General features: G+C 32.5%; 1 protein-coding gene across 1 annotated transcript in view; it reads left to right on the forward strand.

The window, feature by feature from the left end:
• The window catches only part of LOC139500293 (uncharacterized), a 53102-nt gene that overhangs the window by 10797 nt on the left and 23884 nt on the right, over positions 1 to 18421 (forward strand). Inside the window, exons 10-26 of the mRNA XM_071289036.1 lie at positions 1473 to 1605; positions 1941 to 2159; positions 2688 to 2844; positions 3461 to 3741; positions 4059 to 4259; positions 5117 to 5246; positions 5680 to 5714; positions 6203 to 6344; positions 9593 to 9834; positions 10229 to 10390; positions 11210 to 11393; positions 12001 to 12255; positions 13342 to 13562; positions 14794 to 14905; positions 15846 to 15962; positions 17410 to 17545; positions 17680 to 17860. Coding sequence (XP_071145137.1) covers positions 1473 to 1605; positions 1941 to 2159; positions 2688 to 2844; positions 3461 to 3741; positions 4059 to 4259; positions 5117 to 5246; positions 5680 to 5714; positions 6203 to 6344; positions 9593 to 9834; positions 10229 to 10390; positions 11210 to 11393; positions 12001 to 12255; positions 13342 to 13562; positions 14794 to 14905; positions 15846 to 15962; positions 17410 to 17545; positions 17680 to 17860 — 2908 coding nt within the window. The remainder of the gene's footprint in view (positions 1 to 1472; positions 1606 to 1940; positions 2160 to 2687; positions 2845 to 3460; positions 3742 to 4058; positions 4260 to 5116; positions 5247 to 5679; positions 5715 to 6202; positions 6345 to 9592; positions 9835 to 10228; positions 10391 to 11209; positions 11394 to 12000; positions 12256 to 13341; positions 13563 to 14793; positions 14906 to 15845; positions 15963 to 17409; positions 17546 to 17679; positions 17861 to 18421) is intronic.

Below are 18421 nucleotides of genomic sequence, written 5' to 3' on the forward strand. Positions count from 1 at the left end.
CTTATCATTATTGAGTTTTAAAAACCACTCTACTTTCAATTAAAGTTAATTAAAGAAAAAAAAAAACCCACTTTATCGCTGCCTGTTGCTGATGAGGACAATATTGCTATTTTTCAAGTTTTTGCAAAATTTTGCATCGAAGGACATACTTTACCAAAGTAAATTAGTTTGTATTCGAAGGACACTTTTATGCTTTTCATTCTACATAATTGTCAAATATCAACTATGTCCTTTGCATACCTATTTTCTAAAAAAAAACCTTCAATATTTAAAAAATTTGTGAAAATGCCAAATTTGAGTAATCTGTAGACACAGGTATAAACACTGAAATTGCAAATAAATTAAAAAGAAAATATATAAGTCTCATCAATTTGTACGTCAAACGTTCCTGGATGTCCATATAAGACTAAAAAGTGGTTCTCAAATCGGAAAGCCAAATCAGTTACATTTTGTCTGTTGATCCTTTTCGTTTTCGCAATGGCGATGTCACTTTTTTCTGACATGAGTTGAAATGCCCCTTTGGTATTTGACGCCTCTCTTTCAGAAAACTGAAGAATATTACAAAACAAACCAATAATTAAAAAAATACGATATGTCTTATTATTAAAAACTAAGTGTACTCCCCTCCCCTCTCGCTTTAAAAAAGCTGGAGTTTGTGATTTAACTCTGTCAGTCCTTCTATCCGTCATCCCATCAATAAGTCCGTCTGTCGCATTTTTGTCAGGAACTACAATACAAGGATTTCTGAAATTTAGTTTCAGGGTTTATATAAGTCAGCTATACCGTGTGGTGCGTTTTCAGATAATCAATCGTCAACTTTCTGTTTACCGAATACTTGTATGATTTTACACATGATAGCCAAGTTGAAAATTTTCTCAGGAAATACTTGTTTGTTTTTCATTTCATAAACTATAATTTTAAAGAACCTGACTTGTGTTTACTGATATAAGTTTAGTCGCTTGGTTAGGCCTTATTTTATAGCTAACTCTCCACAAGAGACCAAATTGACACAGATATTAACTGTCCACTTGTATGACAGCTGTTCATGTTTGACAAAAATGATTGAGCAACATAAACAAATATACATGTAACTTGTTTCTTGGACAACATTGTGAAATTAGAAGTCAAAGCTGAGTAAAGAATCATTGCAAAAATACAACACAACTGGCTAAAAAATCAAATAAACAGACCAAAAAAACCCTACCAAGACGCCAATAAAGTGTGTGTAGTTGATAGTGCATACAGTAAAATAAAGTATAATGTCGTACAAGTATACACTTCCCGATGAGGTAAAAGTAAAAACAAAATATGAATTCAACAAATGAAAACAACAAACCCTATTATCTCTACAATATGTATAAATATACATAATGGTTTACTTTTATAAATTGTTACTTGGATTGAGAGTTGTCTCATTGGCAGTCGTACAACATCTTCCTATATCTATTTATTTTTATTTATTTTCATTAAAGATTTTCAGATCCGCTGACCGAAAATATTGAAGTATTCCCTATCTCTCAATCACCAGTTTTAGCTGACAACGTTTGCATGAATACCAACTCGTATTCTACCTTAGTTACTAGAGTTATTCCAAAAATACACATGGTATGTATTTTGCTTTTATAGTTTTCCATTATAATTTCTAACACGAAATGTATAACTATGTAGATAACGAATAATTGCATTCAGGTCAAGAAGGATTCAGACAAATTGGATCAATGATAGACAATGGCTCGTCAACAGTGTTATGAACTTTAAAGTTACATTTGAGCATTACCTGTTAAAAGTCTTTGCGAACAGTGATTACTATTCTTTTTCATACATTTAATGTTAAAAGTCAACTCATTCAGTGTTGCAAATAAAGTTTCTTTTTAAAGACCTAAATACATTCAATTTTTCATAGAATTACCGATGGAAATAATGACATCGTTATGTTTCAGTTGAACATAACATGGGAACCTGTTGATGATGCCTCGCTTATTGATGATTATGAAGTTGGATTTTCGACAGTGTCGGGGAGCACTGCGCCTGAATTAATGACATTCCAGTCGTCTAAGCATCATACACACATCTTAATAAATCACTTCGGAGTACCAGAAGGGATGTTGTTCTTTATTATTATAAAGTCTATTAGCAAATCTAATGTAAAAGGTTTTCAGGTGAGTCAATTAACTAAAAATGAACACCATTATTTTCTAAATATGTTCGTCCAAAAAAAATCAAATCAACAACAACAATATTTTAACATTCTTTGAATTACAATGATAGAATATGTTATCTGTATAGTTTCTTTAATTCAAATAAACAGAAGTCAAAGTAAGTAAATATTCATCTTTTCAATTGGGACAGCAAATACATCAATAAAAATCCATGCAGAAGCTTATGAAAGTCTTTTAAATAATGATTAGATAAATTATTTTTTATTATTTCATAGGAGCTGTGCTCAATCTCTTTTTGTTGACATATTTTTTGTGGTGTCTGTTTGTACTCTTATGTAAGACACTATTTCTATCCATAAAACTATATACTCTCTTTTAGAAGTATCAATCTTTCATAATTATCATCATTTCAGACAAACTTAAAACACATAAGTTTGACTGTTTTGTTGATGTCCTGCGTATGCAGACTATATTTGCAACACGACTTTAAGAAAACTATGTCTATCAATTACGATTTTCCTTTTACAGAGCGTTGGTCCGTTCATACTTGACACAACACCTCCTCAGTTTGTTGGATCATATATTGATTTGTACCTTTCTGGAAATTACCTTGTGGCAAATTGGTCTGCTGCGAGTTTCATTGATAGCGATAGCCCTTTTTCGCTGGACTATGAATATGCTATAGGTAAATTTAATTAAAGAATATTCGATATTGCAAACGGACTGCCTTTAAAACTTACTCAGACCAAAAGTTTGGAAAGTCAAGTAAAAATGATTTTCTTACATCAGGAACTGTACCGCCAATTCTTTCTACAGAAGGAATTATAGTATTACTAGCACAACTACACAGTTTGTAGACATAGAAATTACACTGTGCAGTAAACTCTCGTTGATTCAAAATTTCGGATGAAAGTATATCGTTGCAATAAAACCCAAATCAAGTGATAGCTTCGGATTGGATGTATAACTAACGGTACCAAAAATGTTGTAGTAGTAAAAGTCCATATTATTTATATCATTAACCACCTTACCTCCATAATAAAGATGAACAGATAGTTGGTCGGTATTTATTCTATTTATCAAATAGCGGAGTTTGGTTATGTACAACCTGTTTTAACTGTAACTTATGTCTTGTGTTTTGAGATTTGCAACATGATAGCACTTGCCTTTATAAGAAAGTCGACACAATAAATCTATTATCGATATATTTGAGTTTCTATCAGTCATTACTGCAGCTAACATTCTATTACATGATCTTAAAATAAAATGGAATATATAAAAAAGAATATCAATTATTGCAGGGCACGAACCATACTCTACAAATATACAGCAGTATTCTGTAGTTACTGAACAGGGTTCCTGCATCCTTTCATCAAAACATATTTGTACTGCAACTAATGTGTCTGAGCTAGATTGGAAATTAAATGGTCATCATACGTACTACATGACAATCAAGGCAACAAATCTTGCCGGTTTGTCTGTCATGCAGACATCTGTGTCCTACAGGCATGATATCGTTTTGCCTAGAAAAGGTATTGTGATCGACGTTCCAGGGAATACGTCAACATTTACACCAATTAAGGTATACGTTTTTAGCTTGGTAGTAAAAAAAATGTGTTATATCAAGTAAAAAGTATGGCTATTTTTCTGAAATCTGCATCATGATCAAAGTTTAAAAGTGTAACATATAATAAGATGTTCATATCTATCGACAGAATATATATATCAAAGAGTCCTTTTATAATTTACTTTAAAACTTTTCAACATAATCCCTATTTATCAACGCTAAATCTAGGGTTACACCTTGTAGTTAAAGGCCTTTTAATACCGAAATGCAAAAGTTTCATGTTAATAATAATATTTTATTTACTTCATTTTTAATTTATTTTTATTTTTCAGGACATAGAGGATATTGACTTCCTTGCCACAACGGACCATCTAGCTGTTCGTTGGACAAAATTTCATCATCCACATTTGAATTTATCATATTATGTCTGTGTAGGAACCGCGGCAGGCATATGCGATGTTGATGGAAAAAGGAAAATAACCGGCAATACTAATTTTTACTTAGTTTCTGGACTTTCACTTTCTACATTTCAAGTATGTAAAATGTAAAAATTAAATAGTAAGAAAGCAATTATAATGAATTTTTATTCCAATTGAATTAAAAAGAACATTGACTGCACTATGAAAAAGGTAAGATCACAAAAATACTGAGCTCCGAGGAAAATTCAAAACGGAAAGTCCCTAAGCAAATGGCAAAACAAAAGATCTAAAACGAATGTACAACAACTGTAATATTCCTTACGTAGAACAGGCATTTTTATGTAGAAAATGGTAGATTTTATAGCTAGCTAAACATCTCACTTGTACGACAAGCGCATAATGTACAATTATATTTTGGAATCAAAATTTAAAAATTGATGAAGGTAGGATAATTTGTCAATAGTAGTAAATTAGTGTTCTTTTTAATGTATTATTGCAAAACTTCCTTCGACAAAACAAAAAAATAAATTAAGTTGAAACAACACCTAAGGAAAATGAATAAGTCCGAAACAGGGCAAGACCGTGAGCGTCCTCTGTTCTACATGAATAAACCGTCCTATCAATCAAAACTCAGTCAGAATGTCACATTATAATAGAGGACACAATCGTCAAACATACAAATCAAATGATTTTTCCTTGAAGCCAAAGATCTAAAAGACTGTGACAGAATATAATTTCTCTGAATCCGTAAAGAAAGCACATAGTTCTTTATAATTTTTGTCCGAGTTTTCGATCAATGAATCGAAAGAATCGATTTATTTAACAAAGGTTTTCAATAAGATATGTACGTTTTTATTCATCTGTTTTCTGAATAAAATATTGTTTACACTAACTCTAAATTTTTTTAAAATTTAAGTTACAAGGAATTTCAATTAAAACATAAGTGTCAATTCATTACGATGTTATTATAGCGATACTACAGTACAGTGTTTGCTGAAACATTGACGGGATCAGCGTTCGTATCTTCAGATGGTGTTACTATCGTGGATCCAAATTGGTCATTGCCAGATCTGAAAATCCTTGATGGAGAAAACTGCACAGGCAAGTCATGCCAATTAAATTGTCTATACAATGTTAAATACTAGAAGAAAAAAAATAAACAAAGAAGGTTAGATTTGCATTTATTTATCAAACTTTAGTTCAAGCGCGTTTCCTCCCAGTGTAAATTAATATATCAATTACAATCGTACATATATTTACAGTGGCACTTGAAAGTTTTTAAAGATGATAAGCGATACAATGATCAATTTTATAGACAACTTGTACTATATCCCTTCACAATTGTGCAAAGTGGTTGATCTTTGGGTACTCTGATGTTAGTAATAGATTGCTGAAAGAGAACGTACAAAACAAAATGATGACGCTCAATTTATTGTTACAAAACACGATATTATATTAAATGTATTTATATATGTATTAAAAACTGTACTCAGTTGCAGCTGCAACTTATCTACGTCATTATATTCTTTTCCAGACAATTTACCATTAAATGCAAGCCATCATGATCAGGTATGTCAGAATGTGCTTTGCATATTTTTTACTCATTACGTGCGCATATTCACAACGGAGAAAGAAAACAAAAATATTTTGAAGCATTAAAGCATTAAAAAGATATCATTTACGCCTTGACGAAGACACCACTTTAGCAATGAGATTATAATAGCAACGTGTATTGCTCGCACTGGAAGTAGACTTCTGATGTGTATAAATTTTAATATAGCATACATAATCACATTTATAATAATAAAAGAAAAATATACAGAAATAAATAGATCCACGAAAAAGATTTGTTTTGTTGTATATTCAATTAGTACAGGTCAAATAGGACGTCTATTAATTTTAACCACAACGAAAATGTTTTGCATATTTAATCAATAGAAACAATTAATGCATCTTTTAAAAAATACGAATACAAAAGTACATTAGGTGTATGTTTTATCCAATTTGGTTAGGACAGTAATTTTTTCACGTTTCAACATTTTTTTTACTTTCAACAGGATACACGACCACATTGTGTTTCTGACAAGGATTTTCAAGTATCCACTACTGTCTTGAGCACATATTTTCAAATTTCATTAGAATACTTACCATACATAACACATGCGTTTTGGAGTATAGATGAACGGCATTGGCTTGGTGGTAAATAATAATTAGAATTATAGAATGACACATAAAACAAGACACAACACCTAGTTAGTCATACAAAAGAGAGAATGAATAATATAAACAATAAAAACCAAAATTCATTGTGAGGATAAAAGTCAACTAAGGTACAATATTATATAAGTGACCTAAGTAGGACAGACTAGCCCATAATACGACTTAAATGTGATGAAAAAATTAAAGAACAAACAAGAATGTGTCCAAAGTACACGAATGCCCCACTCGCACTATCAATTTCCATGTTCAATGGACCATGAAATTTGGGGAAAAACCTAATTTGGCATTAAAGGAGAAGGTCCGGTAAGGACCGATTTCGGCCTCAAATTTCAGGTTCATCTGACGAAAGATTTTGACCACTTTTTAAACACTTAAGTGTCTATTTTATTTGAATCAATTAGTTTTTGTGAAAGATTTTAACTGATTTAATCATAAAAAAACGCACCGATTCAAGCTGAAATATGAAAAATCTACTAAATATGCCGAAAAATGTCATTTTCAGATAGTTTTTGCCAAAAATGAAAGTGGCCGCATCCGTGTTCATCCTCAACCTTTATATATGCTATGTATTATCATAAAATACAACTTACATTTTAATATTAAGGATGAACACGAATGCGGCCACTTTCGTTTTACACGAAAACCGTCTAAAATTCAACTAAAATGCTTGAATTGTGAAGATTTCAGTAATTTAGCATGACTGTGTGGTGCTAGTACCCGATATATTTCCATTGTATTGTAAAAAAAAACAGCCCATATTTATGTAGCAGAATCATTCTTCTGTCCAATAAATAACTGTAAGTTTACATTTGAACAATTTTGTAAAACTGCTATATTTTGGGGCCAAAAAGGGGTCTTACTGGACCTACTCCTTTAGAAAGATCATACCATAGTGAACATGTGTTCTAAGTTTCAAGTTGATTGGACTTCAACTTCATCAAAAACTACCTTGACCAAAAACTTTAACCTGAAACTCGCACTTTCATTTTCTATTGTCAGTTGACCGTGAAATTGGAGTCAAAAGTGTAATTTTGCCTTAAAATTAGAAGGATCATATCAAGAGCAACATGTGTACTAAGTTTCAAGTTGATTGGACTTCAACTTCATAAAAAAACTATCTTTACCAAAATTTTTAACCTGAAGCGGGACAGACGGACGGACGAACGGACGATCGAACGGACGAACCGACAGACGAACGGAAGCACAGACAAGAAAATATAATGCCGCTCTACTTTCGAATCGGAAAGTCCACTTTCAAATGGCAAAATCAAACGCTCAAAACCATCAAACGAATGAAAAACAATCGTTGACTTGGAACAAGCATTTTCTTTACGGTGGATTTAATCTGGTTTGATAGCTAACTAAACCTCCCGCTTGTATTAAAGTCACAAAATATTTCATTATATTGAAAAGACATACAGCAGTATACGAACCTACACAAAGAATTGGGCACATTTAAAGCTATATTAACTCCAGGGAGTATGCAAGTATAATGAAAAAGTAAAGTTATACTTAGTTTAACCTACTGTTATTTTATTTTCATATTATATTTAAAGATTATGATTTTAAGTATTCTACTCATCTTATTAGCTGTGATGAGCAAATAAAGTATTTGTTTGTAAGTTTATAACAATAGTGAAAACATGCATTGTATCATTATAATGAAAGTGATTTTTTTTTTTACAAATATTACGAATGATCACTATTTTACGCAATTTCTTTTCATCTTCCTGACTGATAATTTCAATTCTCAGCACAGTAGAGTGATATGAAAGATTATTGCTAGAACCTAAAGCCCTGGTCACAACGAACTCACGACACATCTATCAGCGACACGACATGAAAATTGGTAAAATCGCGGGTCATTTGTGATCATCGTACGACAGTCCCACGATATTTTGAGCATCGTGGCGCTGTCGTGTGTCGTGGGACGAAAATTGGACATGCACCTTTTTTGCTCTACGATTGTTTGTCGTGTCACTGTATGGTGGCTGCCGTGATAGTGTCTTACCATAATCGTCTGACTGTCTTGCGATAAACATTTTGTCGTGGGTTCCAACATAAACCATTTATAATAAAACATTCGTACGACCGTAAAGACACTCGCGACACAGTCGCACGATTGTCTCACGAATACCAAATTTCGAACGATGCTCGCACAACATTGATTGTCTGTCGTACGACAGTGGTACGTTCACCGTGCAACATATATTTATTTTATTTAAAAGAATACAATTCGTTGGGAATGAATGTTTAAAGAGGATGGCTATTCCACCAGAACGATTACGCGTGGCCCTGCTAAATAGGCGCCTTGCCGGACCCCAACAGTAGAAAACTATGGTCTTGTTAGCGTTGATTCGAGCCCGTGAACAGTTAGGAACCAGCGAAACGCCTGCCGTTGGTGGGTTAGGCCATTGATCAAACGACACCTGATGTTTAGGCAGTATAGTATTCACTGATGCAAGAGTTGGAGCTGGAATCTGCCGATTTCGTTGGATTCATGCGTAAGAAGCCTGGCATGTTTCAAGACAGTGGCACGACAGTCGTACGACAGTGGCACAACAGTAACAAGACAGTAACACGCGAATCCCATGACACGAAAACCTGTAAAAAATAACCCCAAACAACTCACGATTGTCGTACGACTGTCGCTCGACCGACTTGCGACTTACCTACGACAGTACAATTACAATTCTTTTTTATCTGTCGTGTACCAATCATGGACATGTCGTAGATGATGTGACCACTCGAAATATTTTTTTGACATTTTGCACGACAGTGCCACGACAACTATTTTATAGATCTTCCACGGCAAAAAATCGTACGATCTGTTGTGACCGGGGCTTAAGGGCGCACGTGCCCGTTGTCAATGAAATTAACAACGTCGTTATAGGTAAAATAGCAATAAACAGATTATCTCAACTCGATTGCTTTTCTCCCTTTTGCCGTACAGACTCAAACGAGAAAATCAATTTTGCTGAGACGATCATCGATAATCTATAATAAAACAAATAAATTATCAAATTGAAAAAAGCATTTAAATTTTTCTTGTATTTTTAATTGGATTTCGTTATTGAAAGAATACCTTTGCATGTTTAAATATAACATACATATATTTAATGTTTATTGGTTTAGTTCTAGAACATAAACGTGATTCTATTGTGAAAAAATTAGCTAGAAGGTTTACGTCTAAGGTTTAAAACTAATGATCAATTTCGAAATTTCAGATTTCTGGAGCACATTTAATGAAATGGACTACCAATATATTTCAATCAATCAAAATACAAATCTGACCGCGCGGGATCTTTCACTAATGCCTGGGCGAACATATCGATTATCGTTGAAGTTTTGTGCAGGCGATGTATGCTTCCCTGCACTAAAGACTAGTGGTGTCACAATTATACCTAACAAACCTGTTGTCGGACCTATGTTGATTGAATACACATATCAAATGAACAATACAGACAAGGTATTGTAGATCTTTGTTTAATTAATCCCTCGATATTAACCAGGTTACTCCCTCGATAATAATCAAGTAACAACCAATCACCCAATATTTGTATTTAAAGTATATGTTGTAACAAAGTGCAATCATAAATGCGTTGTGTAGTGATTAAATGGGACTTATTGGTATGTTTGTTTTTATATTAATGCAAAGTTAAACATATCATGATCGACAGAAAACATAAAAAAGGGAAAAAAAGAGACAAAAATTTAAAAAAAAACGGATACAAAACGGATAAACTAGAAAATGAGAATCATTCATATGTTACTGAATTAAACATTCAATGAAAATCACAACTTCATAAGTAATTATACATATTGAATGTTTTTGAAGTGAAACTGTTTGCGTTTATTTTAAGATGGAAATAATATTCGCTAATATGTATGATCCGGACATAGTGGATGAAGTAGAAGCAAAACGAGTAGTATCATATTACGAATACAGTCTGCAGGATAGTTCAAACGGGATATATCATTCTTGGTTGAAAGCAGCTGATATATCAGCAATAAACAGCTCTTTCGTATGTTGGTTTTCTTGATTAAGTGTCTGATCATGTTTATGCCATAAAGTTAATCTGTAACACAATCACAGATTTTATGAAATTTACTTACAACTTTCGAAAGTTTTAATTTGCACTGTAAATAGTAAAAATATAGCATGTTTTCTATTATTATTTTTGCTATAAATCAAACAATGCTATATAGTTGATGTACATCACGATGGACGTCACATTCGGTAGTTACACAGATGCGAAAGATAACAAAGAGATATTCAAACTCATAACTAAAAAACAAAACTGACAATGTCATTGCAAAAAACGAAAAACAACTAACATTACACAAAACACAACATAGAAAACCACACTGATCAACACAAACCCAATCAAACCGTGGGTTATCTCAGATGCTCGTGAAAGTAAATGTTTATAAAATTGACATTAAAACTATTAGTTGCATATATTGTTTTTTTGTTTGCTAAAAACATAAAAGAATAGTTATGTATAGCTCTACAATGTTTTTCGACACTTTTTAAAAAACGGCTATCAATGAGCCTATCAGAATAATGTGCATGTGAACACACAAACAATATAGGTATGGACACTTCATTTTGTTGTGTTGGAGTAGCAAAAAATTGAAAAGTTTTGAAGAACATTTCCAATAGTTCGAAAATCTATGCATTTTTAAAAGCAAGTTAAGATTCAAACATTTTTAGATAACATTTTCTCATACATCATATGCATTCAACACGTATAATCAGTTTAAAATGAATCTTTTCTCAGTCTGATTTATTATCGTGAGTATTTGGACATAAGGCAAAATGTTTCTGGTTTTTTTTATAGTCACAGCTTACAATTCATTTGCTGGGGCAGATTGATTTTTCAAAATGTCGTATATTTGCCTTACGTGGATATAATGGAGCAGGTGTGTCGCAGACAACATTTGCAGAAATTAAACCGTGCAAAGGTCAAGATGTTGTTCCAAAAATAGTCTTAGATGCTACAGGAGAGCAGCAATTGAACAGAGGTATGTTTTCAACAAAAACAAGGGTGTTTATTTTACATTTGCTAGTATTTACACATTTCAAACAATCCAATTAAAACATCAGTCAAGAGTTTCACAAATCATTGCATCGTTTTCTCGTTTGAATTGTTTTACATTGTCATATCGGGGCCTTTTATATCTGACTATGCGGTATGGGATTTGCTCATTGTTGAAGGTCGAACGGTGACCTATAGTTGTTAATGTCTGTGTCATTTTGGTCTCTTGTGGACAGTTGTGTCATTGGCAATCATACCAAATCTTCTTTTTTATATCATAACAATAAGCAAACAAGAATGTGTCCATAGTACACGGATGCTCTATCTGCACTATCATTTTCTATGTTCAGTGGACCGTGAAAATGGGATAAAAAGATCATGTCATAGGAAACATGTGTACTAAGTTTCAAGATGATTGGACTTCAACTTCATCATAAACTACCTTGACCAAAAACCTTAACCTTAAGTGGGACAGACGGACGAACAAACGGACGAATGCACGGACCAGAAAACATAATATCTATAAATGGGGCATAAATATACATAAAAGATTAAATCTTTTAATTAAAGTGTTTTATTTTTTTGTATTTTAGACGGTTCTATAATAGATGGATATGGCCATGAAATATATCTTGAAGAAACTGGAAGATGGAATATTGAAGATGTTGATTACACTCCGTATAAAAACATTTTAAGTGCTGTGTGGCACTCACTTCGACACAAAGACTTTACTTGGGCAGTGATAGAAGTAAACACATTAGATTCCTTAACGTACTACAAGGATTTCAACACCATTCATCTTTCAGATCCATGCTCACATCCTGATGTTGTTACATGTGGACATACTGGTAAAATATTTGCAGGATGCAATTGATTCGTTGTGAATAGTAAAATTATATAAATATCACATAGCTGAAAGGGTGATAAAGCAAATTGTTATCCCTAAGAAACATTGTCAACTTAAAAGGAGCCGTGGTTGACAATGCTTTTTCAAGGACTACCAATCTGCTCTATCACCCTCTCAGCTATTTTTTATTTAATTTTTTAATTTATTATACTTATTGTTACTGTTAAATTTAAAATTATAAGTACTAAACTATGACGGTATGGAAATGACCAATGTAACAGTTATTAGAAAAAAAACAACAGAATGGAAGCCAGACAATTTTCTTTTGTTTTGACAGTCTACAAAAACCATTAGCATGAATAATTAGTTGTCCTTTACATTATCTATTTTTTATTTTTCTGCATGAGAGGGTGACATTCAAATAAATTCTTGTCCGCTGAGCCATTTGATTGCGTAGATTATCTCCTTTGTATTATCCAATCAAAATCTGTCGCTTTGACGGGAAATATAATAAAAACGAAAAAAATCAAACTGCATTGGAAATCTAAATCTGAAAGTCCTTTATAAAATGCCAAAATCATTAAGCGAATGAAAAACAACTGTCATTTTCCTGATTTTGTACAGGTGAAACTAGGTCATTAACAAAACAAAACAAAGACAATATTTACTTTTTAGGTTTACATTCAGGTGATGGATGTTTTGCTTTAACAATTTTTCCTCCTCATAGTCGCGTCGTTTATTATTTCATGATGCATATAACATCATACCATGATAAGTCTTGTTAACTGGTTTTGGTTTTTTATTTTTCTGACATTGTTATTACGTGGTTGCCGTTTATTGGTGTAGTTTCTCGTTTTTCCTATAGATTAGACTGTTCCTGTTTGATTTGTTTTACACAAGTCATGTTGGGGCCCTTTATTGCTTGTTGTTCGGTGTGAAACAAGACCTGTGATGAAGGCCATAATTTGACCTATAATTGTTTACTCTGTATACAAAGTGACTTGGGTGAAGAGTTGCCTTATTAACACATCTTCGTCACATATCTCTTAACATTTATAATTGGCATATGGATTACTTTTTATTTCAGAACGTGCTTATATTAATGTTTTATTCAAAGACGAAAGTCCTCTAGAGCACGGTAAGCGGTACACCATATGCATTCATGCTCCGTCGAAAACTCTTGAGTATGAGACGTACACAGAAGTACTGCAGGAAACAAATGAATGCAGTGATGGTATCACCGTTGATCTAATACCTCCTTTAACAGGAAAAATTTGGATAGGACCAACTACAATAATACAGTACAAGGTTCGAACAATTTTTCAATCCTGGCTCTAATTTTTTGAACGGTTTCAACATAAGGAGAAGTGTCTTTGTATTTATTTTGATCTATAAAAGGAGATATTACAGAAGATTTAACTCTTGAATGTGTATGTGATGCGGATATGTTACGTCTGAAAATAAAATTTTACTTATGGTTTGGCAAACCCAAAAAAGTTTGATCTAACCCCGTGTTGCAATATGTCAATACTAGTCAACAAAAGAAACTAAACAAGGCAATGTATTTTCCACAAATAATGAAATAATATACGCTGTACCTAAGTGAATAGTTGCCCTTTTTGGTCTATTTTATTTTTACAGAATTGTATTTTCTCATCAAAACCATTGATTAAAGGCAAAAAACGCGGGAAAAAAATGGAATTTTCTAATATTAAAACTCATATTTTAAAGCAAAAATTCAAAAATCGAATTAAGAACTTAAAACTTTAAACTTTAAACATGGTCTGCTTAACATTTTGAATGCCTTTACAGATATTTGAATACTTAATTCTCATCTTCGAAATCAATCATTTTTCCATAAATAAACTTGACCTCAATGTTCAATAGCTAGGTATTTTCTAACTTTCCGATTAGATTAGATTCTTTTAATCATATGCATTTGCTTTATAAATTTATGTTTTTCATTGGATAATTTACGATTTTTCCTATTCATCATATTTCATGATAAATTTAAGTTCAAACTTGTGTATCGTTTTGTTGACTAGTATTTGATAATGTGTTCATCATACAATAAGACAAATACTCACAGAGAAAGGCTCAATTGATAATAAGCAAAACACTATCTAAATTGTGTTTCATTATAAAACTTCGGAAAAGTAATACAAATAAATGAAAATTTTCAAACTCACAAAACACGTTTAGATGAAGAAAAACAAAAACTTGTCAATATACGAATCATCGAAGAGAGGTGGAAAATGACAAAGGGAAATTCAACTCATAAGTAAAAGACAAACTGCCAACAGTCAGGCAAAACACAAAACAAACAAACTAAAGGACAAGCAACCGTCTACTTAACACAACATCAAAAACAAAAGACTGAACAATATGAATCCCATAAAAAGGGTGACAATTAGAATAATATAGAAATCTGCACGTGTAGAGACGTCGACTCAATTAAAATACACAAAAAAAACATGCATTATCACATGACTTTTTTTTATTCAACTGCCTTTTCAGATTGTTTGTTTGCTTGTACTAGTTTCAGATATCAACTTCTGATATTTTTGTCAATTGGGAATCATTTCTGGATATTGAAGAATATGGTACAGCAAGTCATAGTACTGGAATACTTCAATACCAAGTTGCTATTGGTAGGAAAAATATTATTAAAAACAAACACAATATTTTCCAAATATTACAGTTTAGACAACTAAAAGTAATAGTTAAAAAGGATCTATTTTTCAAAGAAGAGTGTAGGAACTTTCTGTTAGAAATAACAAACAACTACATTTTTTGACGACATTCTAAGATATACTTTCGAATTGTTTGATAGGAGCTCGAGGTAACAGAAGAATATCGATGTATATAAAGTAATGAAAAATTCTAGGATATAATGTTTTATGCCAGGTTTTTTTATCAGTGGCACTCGGACTAGAACAGTTGGATAGCGAAATCAATAAATTGACATAAATTAACACCAAAAATTGCCTAAGTTTTTCAAAAATCCGCCCTAGGCCTACGGGAAACTGGTAACTCTATTTGAAATATACCTTTCAAGGTGTTGTGCAATAGTTATCAAAGGTACCAGGATTATAATTTAGTACGCCAGACGCGCGTTTCGTCTACATAAGACTCATCGGTGACGCTCATATCAAAATATTTAATAAGCCAAACAAGTGCAAAATTGAAGAGCATTGAGGATCCAAAAATCCAAAAAGTTGTGCCAAATACGGGTAAGGTAATCTATGCCTGGGATAAGAAAATCCTTAGTTTTTCGAAAGATTCAAACATAATTTTGTAAACAGGAAATTTATATGAAAATGACCACATTATTGATATTCATGTCAACACCGAAATGTTGACTACTGGGCTGATGATACCCTCGGGGACGAAACGTCCAATTTTCACATTTCTTATCAGTTTCAAAGTGATTCGTTAATAAACCAGTATTTTCATTTTTAAGTAGAGATAGGAAACAATTGATATGAAATGTAAGGTCCATAAAGTTATTTTCGTTGATAGTTGGTGTTTTAGATTACAATACCTTGTTAATATACTGTCACACATTTATATCTGTTTTGTCATTAACAGGATCTGTTGAAGGAGGGTCAGATATAGTTGAAAACACAAATGTTGGTATTGTGAATCATGTAACGTTTCACAATCTTCACTTACAGAATGGACATGATTATTTTGCATCTGTTAAAGGTATGTGTGTATATCTTTTAAAAATATGCACTTTTAAATATGAAATAAATAGAACGAAAAAATATTACTAAAATTATTGAATATTGACTTAAGTTAAATTGGTTTGGGACAAATGCGTTTTGATGTTTGTCAATTAGTCAATTAAAATTGTCCGTAAAATATGTTCTATATTTGTTTGTTTTGAGATTGTGACACAATGATGACGAAAGATACCAAAGGGACAGTCAAACTCATAAATCTAAAACAAACTGACAACGCCATGGCTAAAAATGAAAAAGACAAACAAACAACAGCACACACGACACAACATAGAAAACTAAAGAATAAACAACACGAACCCCACCAAAAAACTAGGGGTGATCTCAGGTGCTATGGAAGGGTAAGCAGATCCTGCTCCACATGCGGCACCCGTCGTGTTGCTTATGTGATAACAAATCCGGTAAATAGTCTAATTCGGTAGGTCACATTCATGAAAGGGAAGGGGATTGTAGTTACGACGTAAGGAACATATCCGATATCATTTGTGAAAATGTTTTTCCATAACGGTCAACCAAGTCGTGATGGCGTCCGTAAAATTTACGAAGGGATGATTTTAACTTCACCATTTAGAACTCTTGGTTTAATAGCTTCCTTGTGAGCAGCAACCCTCTATCAAGAAAATCATGATAGGAAATGCAATCACGGGAATATCGTATCAATTGGGAGATATATACGCCGTATGCAGGTGCTGCTGGAATGTTGCTACTTAGAAATGGAAAGTTCACAATTGGATAGCTAAAATCATCTCTTTTGTCGTAAAGTTTTGTTTTCAACCGACCCTCACCTATTACGTCTGTGTTGTGCATATGACTGGGGTTTGATGCGACTGTCATACAAGTGACAGGTTTAGCACTATAAAACCAGTTTCAATCCACCATTTTCTACATTTAAAAATGCCTGTACCAAGTCAGGAATATGACTATTGTTTGCCATTCGTTTGATGTCTTTTATTATTTGATTTTGCCATTTGAATAAGGTCTTTTTATTTTGTGATTTCACTTTTCACAGTATCTGCAACGTTTCTGCACCCTTCTAATTTTTTGGAAGAGCTTCTGAAACATAAGATAAGAAACAAAATGAATATGAGGAAACCAACATATACCAAAGGCAGAGACATATTTACTTTATTTTGTGGGTACCAATTTTCGTGTATTAAGAAAAACTTACATGTTCGTGGATATTCAATTTCGTGGTCTCGACGAGGTCTGCATACAAGCCTATAAAGAAATTGTTATTCGTTGAATATTTATCATGGTGGTTTTAAACGAAATCAAACGAAAATTGGTATCAAAAGAATAATTAATCCATAGTAAAAGATTTAAATCAAAATTAAAAAAAACAGTCTAGTTTCATTAATGTTAAAACAAACTTTGCATCAACTTCTTTAAATTCGTTAATCTATTTTAAGGAATTGATTTCTCTGGAAGAAGTTCTACAGCACACTCTGCCTCAGTAAGAGTAGATACCACTCCACCACTTCTTACAACAAAACCTATTCTAATTGATGGCAGACATATTAGAAGTTTCACTGAAATTCAAGCATGGTGAGTAAAACGATGAGATTCATCTCAGCAAACTGAATATATGTTAATTGAATTCTTAGTATATATCCCGTTGCATTAAAACATAGCTCAAAGGATTTTAAATATTCTTACATTTTGTGACGTATTTACTTCAGCTGGAAAGATGTCTTTTATGACTTAGAAAGTGGAATTGCATATTACATGCTAGAAGTAGGCTCTAAAGCAAATATTGGGGACATTGTACAATCCATCGAGACAACTGAGGACTGTGGGGTTCCTATCCAGTATTTAGATATTGATGCGCATCAAGGACATGCATATTTCTTAACAGTCAAGGTAAGATATATACCATTGATATATTTTACCTATGCTAAATATAACTGCTGGAGAAACGTTTCCTTTTTTTTATCCTCGTCTGGCAATCCTTTAAAGCTTCTATTGCATTTGTTTAAGAAACTATACGAACTGAAATTTGTAATCGTGCTTCATGTGAAAATTGTATACAGTCTGATGCGTTTTGAGATACATCATGCATCATCTACTTGTTAACTGAATACAGATATAAACATATTCTAAGACAATTTCCAACAGTTACGAAACATTCGGTGCAGTTTTCAATTAAGTGCCTCCTGAAAGTTGTTTTCAGGATTATGTGAATATCTATACGCTGTGACCCGGTTTCAGATTTATCACTCGTCCAATTTCTGTACTGAAGTCTTACAGTAGGAGGATTAGTAGTAAGCAATAACTCGTAATTCCACTTATTTCATTAATTTTATACAATATTCAAAGATGTAGAATGAACATGTATTTCAAGTATCATGTGGATATAGCTATTACATATTAACTTAATTTAAAAATCACTTTAGAATACAATGTAATGTAATAATTTCAGTT

This window comes from Mytilus edulis, chromosome 13 (genome assembly GCF_963676685.1).
Source record: "Mytilus edulis chromosome 13, xbMytEdul2.2, whole genome shotgun sequence".
NCBI lineage: Eukaryota > Metazoa > Mollusca > Bivalvia > Mytilida > Mytilidae > Mytilus > Mytilus edulis.